A 6,000-nucleotide genomic window follows, 5' to 3' on the forward strand; every position below is an offset into this window, starting at 1 on the left:
AAATTAATTTTTGAAATATTGAAATGTGTTAACTTCATTAATCTAGCTAACTTCAAATATGACAAATTTACCGCCACGATCCAAAAGTTTGAGTAAGTTATCTCTTGGCAATATACTTTTAATCATCAACGATCATTACTGATTTCAACTGAGATCACACAGATAGTCTATAACTAAATCTTATCTTGTACACAGACACATACAAAAAAAAAAACTTCTTCAGGCTGTCCTCTGAAGACCATTGTGCCATTGAGAACTGAGGGAAACAGTATGTGCCTCAATCAGTGCAATAAAATACGAAAGATTTTATTTTGCCAGTTCACTGCTACAATCAACAGAACAGGTTAAACTATTCATCATAACGTATCCGATTCTCACCTTGCAATATGCATATTCTGATATGTGTGGCATTATGGATCACAGAAGTATATGTAGTTCACTTCAAGTTGGTGAGGACAATAATTCCACAGTCTTTTGAAGAATTACCTTTCTGCAGCCAACCTTCTGAAGAATGCTATTGCTGGACCCAAGCAGAAGACTTTATAAACTGGCAAGGAATGTTAAAGGATCTAATTGGTGCAGATAGAACCATTCTTCCATTACATAGTATGTCAATTACTTCAGATAGCTACTGAATTAGTAAGACGTCACTTTCCCTTAGTTTCATCACAACAGTAATTCTGTATAGTCCGGTTATCAAGAATTTCACACAGCAGCACTACTCTGCCTTATTATTAAGTAGTAACCATTTATTCAACTGCCTTCTGCCATATTTTCCTCCAGGGTATTAATGTATAATGCACTGTTTGTTCTTCCTCTCCAAAAACATGCTCCAGTCATTTTATTACTTTTTCTATACTTCATTGTGTTTCTTGTATTTACATACAGAAAGGCAGACTTTTATCTGAAATGGTGAGAGCAAAGTCCCATTGTAAACAAAAACATCACATGCTTTTTTTCAGATTTGAAGAGAAAGTTACTTTCAACTTTTCTCAAGCCCCAGGAGGGATAGTTCATACTCCTACAACAAAACTACATCAGTGTTGGAGTGTTATTTTTAACCCATTTCTATACAGATATATTTTACAGAAGTATGAAGGGATGCCCTCCTGCTTTTATGGGATTAATTATATAACGATTTTCTTCTTTTACTTTCAGAACCAGGCAACATAAAATATCATTTTCCGTGGACAATTTTGCATGGTTTTATACTGAATATTATAAAAGTATTTTCTACGATTCATTAGTTTTATTATGTACAGCAGTTCAAATCACAGTCTCAGGTTTATCATACATAAAACATGTCTGAAGAACTGCACATTTTTCAAAACTGCTAATTCAAAAAGTCTCATCTGAATCAGAATGGATTAAATGAAGTTCTTTCTTTTAATCAGCTGTTAATTCTGATTTTCCAGACATAAATGCTAAGAATGTAATGTTTTTCTTCAGTCCTGATCTTCATATTGGAGAAATATATGCAGAACTGGAGAAAGTGTAAAAAGATTAATCAATGTGTGATCAGAACTGAGAGGGTACAACTCTCAAGAAAACACTGCACATGCTGAGACTGCCTTTGTCTAAAAAATAAAAACACTGAGGAGTGGCTTAGTAAAGGTTTTTAAAATTGATAGAGTAGATGTAGTTAACATGTATTCAGTTTTTGTCATGGTAGAAATCATAAATAACAGTCATCACCTCATAAATTTTGTCAGAAAGTCAAGAATAACTTTGTTAATGCCAGAAGTATGGAAATTCAGGAAGAGGTGCGAATGTAGAAATCCCTACCACATTGAGAGGTTGAGGTGCATCCCCATTTGAATTGTGCTCAAATGAATGCAAGTTAAGTGCAGTGGAGGAGGAAGCATGGGATATCGGGGAGTGGGGAAGAAAGGAAAGGCAATGTATGTTGGTGGACATAAATGTTGATGGAGTTCATATGAAACACAAACACCAAGATAGATCTGTTGGTCCAAATGACATGTTTCTATGATGTAATTCAATGTAATTATCAATAAACAGTGACTTGATATTTACAAGAATTTACCAGCATCAAAATCTGAAATATTTATATGTTTTCATTGTTTACTTTAGGCTATTCCTTTGGTTGGTATGAAAACTCAATATGCATTCTGCCATACTAGATAAAGAATCAAACTGTGATACATAAGTGTTTTCTTGCTCTTAGAAATCTATGTTCTGCCCATCATCAGGTCAGTTTCCGAAGGTATACCGATAACACCCAACGATGCATCTCCATTTTTTTCATCCAGTCTAAAGCAATTTTTATTCTCTTCAACTGCTTGAAAGCCTATAGATATAGTTGAAATTTAATCCAGTTTAAGTTTAATAAAATTGGAACTTGATATTATGGCCAAGCCCCTTTAATATCATTGCACACTAATTTCAGAAGTAGTGATAGAGTCATAGTCATAGAGATGTACAGCACGGAAATAGACCCTTGCGTCCAATTTGTCCATGCTGACCAGATATCCCAACCCAATCTAGACCCAACTGCCAGCACCCAGCCCATATCCATCCAAACCCTTCCTATTCATATACCCATCTAGATGCCTTTTAAATGTTGCAATTGTACGAGCCTCCACCAATTCCTCTGGCAGCTCATTCCATACATGTACCATCCTGTGTGAAAATGAAAAAGTTGCCCCTTAGGTCTCTTTTATATCTTTCCCCTCTCACCCTAAACCTATGCCCTCTAGTTCTGGACTCCCTGACCCCAGGGAAAATACTTTGTCTGTTTATCCTATCCATGCCCCATGTGATTTTGTAAACCTCTATAAGGTCACCCCTCAGCCTCCGACGCTGCAGGGAAAACAGACCTAGCCTGTTCAGCGTCTCCCTATAGCTCAAATCCTCCAACCCTGGCAACATCCTTGTAAATCTTTTCTGAACCCTTTCAAGTTTCACAACATCTTTCCGATAGGAAGGAGACCAGAATTGCACGCAATATTCCAACAGTGGCCTAACCAATGTCCTGTACAGCCGCAACATGACCTCCCATCTCCTGTACTCAATACTCTGACCAATAAAAGAAAGCATTCCAAACGCCTTCTTCACTATCCTATCTACCTGCAACTTCACTTTCAAGGAGCTATGTCCCTGCACTCCAAGGTCTCTTTGTTCAGCAACACTCCCTAGGACCTGACCATTAAATGTATAAGTCCTGCTAAGATTTGCTTTCCCAAAATGCAGCACCTTGCATTTATCTGAATTAAACTCCATCTGCCACTTCTCAGCCCATTGGCCCATCTGATCAAGATCCCATTGTAATTAGATTACATTACAGTGTGGAAACAGGCCCTTCAGCCCAACAAGTCCATACCAACCCGGCGAAGCGCAACCCACCCATACCCCTACATTTACCCCTTACCTAACACTACGGGCAATTTAGCATGGCCAATTCACCTAACCTGCACATCTTTGGACTATGGGTGGAAACCGGAGCATCCGGAGGAAACCCACGCAGACACGGGGAGAACATGCAAACTCCACACAGTCAGTCGCCTGAGGCGGGAATTGAACCCGGGTCTCTGGCACTGTGAGGCAGCAGTGCTAACCACTGTGCCACCGTGCCGCCCTTTGTGCCACCGTGCCGCCCTAATCTGAGATAACCTTCTTTGCTGTCCACAACACCTCATATTTTGGTGTCATCTGCAAACTTACTAATTATACCTCTTATGCTCGCATCCAAATCATTTATATAAATGATGAAAAGTAGTGGACCCAGCACCGATATTTGTGGCAATCCACTGGTCACAGATCTCCAGTCTGAAAACAACCCTCCACCACTACCCTCTGTCTCCTACCTTTGAGCCAGTTCTGTATCCAAATGGCGCGTTCTCCCTGTATTCCGTGAGATCTAACCTTGCTAACCAGTCTCCCATGTGGAACCTTGTTGAATGCCTTACTGAAGTCCATATAGATCACATCTACCATTCTGCCCTTATCAATCCTCATTGTTACTTCTTCAAAAAACTCAACCAAGTTAGTGAGACATGATTTCCCACGCAAAAAGCCATGTTGACTATCCCGAATCAGGCTTTACCTTTCCAAATACATGTACATCCTGTCCCTCAGGATTTCCCCCAACAACTTGCCCACCACTGAGGTCAGGCTCACTGGTCTATAGTTCCCTGGTTTGTCCTTACCACTCTTCTCAAACAGTGGCACCATGCTAGCCAACCTCTAGTCTCCCAGAACCTCACCTGTGACTATCGATGATACAAATATCTCAGCAAGAGGCCCAGTAATCACTTCTCTAGCTTCCCACGGTGTTCTAAGGTACACCTGATCATGTCCTGGGGATTTATCCACCTTTATGCGTTTCAAGACATCCAGCACGTCCTCCTCTGTAATATGGACATTTTGCAAGGTGTCACCATCTATATCTCTACATTCTATATCTTTTCCATAGTAAATACTGATGCAAAATACTCATTTAGTATCTCCCCCTTTTTCTGCGGCTCCACACAAAGGCCGCCTTGCTGATCTTTGAGGGAGTTGAAACTTTATTGCTGGAACAGCACAGCAGGTCAGGCAGCATCCAGGGAACAGGAGATTCGATGTTTCGGGCACAGGCCCTTCTTCAGGATCAGAAGGCCTGGATTCATGTCCACCTGCTCTGGAGATCTATTATAACAAATCCAACCAAGTCCTGAAGAAGGGCCTGTGCCCGAAACGTCGAATCTCCTGTTCCCTGGATGCTGCTTGACCTGCTGTGCTGTTCCAGCAATAAAGTTTCAACTTTGATCTCCAGCATCTGCAGACCTCACTTTCTCCTGATCTTTGAGGGACTCTATTCTCTCCCTAGTTACCCTTTTGTCCTTAATATATTTGTAAAACCCCTCTTGATGCTCCTTAACTCTATTTGCCAAAGCTGTCTCATGTCCCCTTATTGTCCTCCTGATTTCCCACTTAAGTATACTCCTACTGCCTTTATACTCTAAGAATTCACTCAATCTCTTCTGTCTATACCTGACATATGTTTCCCTCTTTTTTCTGAACCAAACTTTCGATGTCTTTAGTCATCCAGCATTCCCTAGACCTACCACCTTTCCCTTTCACTCTAACAGGAATATACTTTCTCTGGACTCTTGTCATCTCATTTCTAAAGGCTTCTCATTTTCCAGCCATCCCTTTACTGCGAATGTCTGCTCCCAGTCAGCTTTTGCCTAATGCCGTCAAAATTGGCCATTCTTCAAATTAGAACTTCAACTTTTAGATCTGGTCAATCCTTTTCCATCACTATTTTAAAACTAATAGAATTATGGTCGTTGGCCCCAAAGTGCTCCCCCACTGACACCTCAGTCACCTGCCCTGCCTTGTTTCCCAAGAGTAGGTCAAGTTTTGCACCTTCTCTAGTAGGTACATCCCCATACTGTTTTAATTAACTTGGTTGGATTTGTTATAATAGATCTCCAGAGCAGGTGGACATGAATCCAGGCCTTCTGATCCAGAGATAGGCGTACTATCACCACACAAGAACCACCCAGAAGTCTGTAAACTTGATGCACTTCAATATTTGATCATGAGTTAATTTTTTTTTCTACCAGATCCATTCTCAATGCTGGTTTTATCCATCTTCATGACATGGCTGCCTTCACAGAGTCATAGAGTCATAGAGGTGTACAGCATGGAAACAGACCCTTCGGTCCAACCCGTCCATGCTGACCAGATATCCCAACCCAATCTAATCCCACCTGCCAGCGCCCGGCCCATATCCCTCCAAACCCTTCCTATTCATATCCCATCCAAATACCTCTTAAATGTTGCCATTGTACTAGCCTCCACCACATCCTCTGACAGCTCATTCCATACACGTACCACCCTCTGCATGAAAAAGTTGCCCCTTAGGTCTCTTTTATATCTTTCCCCTCTCACCCTAAACCTATGCCCTCTAGTTCTGGACTCCCCGACCCCAGGGAAAAGACTTTGTCTATTTATCCTATCCATGCCCCTCATAATTTTGTAAACCTCTATAAG

The 6,000-nt window shown here is 40.9% G+C and overlaps 1 protein-coding gene across 5 annotated transcripts in view; it reads right to left on the reverse strand.

Annotated features, from left to right (window-relative positions):
* The window catches only part of LOC122559681 (transcription factor EC-like), an 83,889-nt gene that overhangs the window by 36,065 nt on the left and 41,824 nt on the right, over positions 1-6,000 (reverse strand). For 2 of the 5 annotated variants that reach the window (XM_043709562.1, XM_043709559.1), the window contains exon 1: positions 379-426. The exons of the other annotated variants lie outside the window; for them this stretch is intronic. In XM_043709562.1, coding sequence (XP_043565497.1) covers positions 379-411 — 33 coding nt within the window. In that variant the 5' untranslated portion in view covers positions 412-426. Of the gene's footprint in view, positions 1-378; positions 427-6,000 lie in introns of those variants that run through there. 5 annotated transcript variants of the gene reach the window in all.

This window comes from Chiloscyllium plagiosum, chromosome 19 (genome assembly GCF_004010195.1).
Source record: "Chiloscyllium plagiosum isolate BGI_BamShark_2017 chromosome 19, ASM401019v2, whole genome shotgun sequence".
Classification (NCBI taxonomy): Eukaryota; Metazoa; Chordata; class Chondrichthyes; order Orectolobiformes; family Hemiscylliidae; genus Chiloscyllium; species Chiloscyllium plagiosum.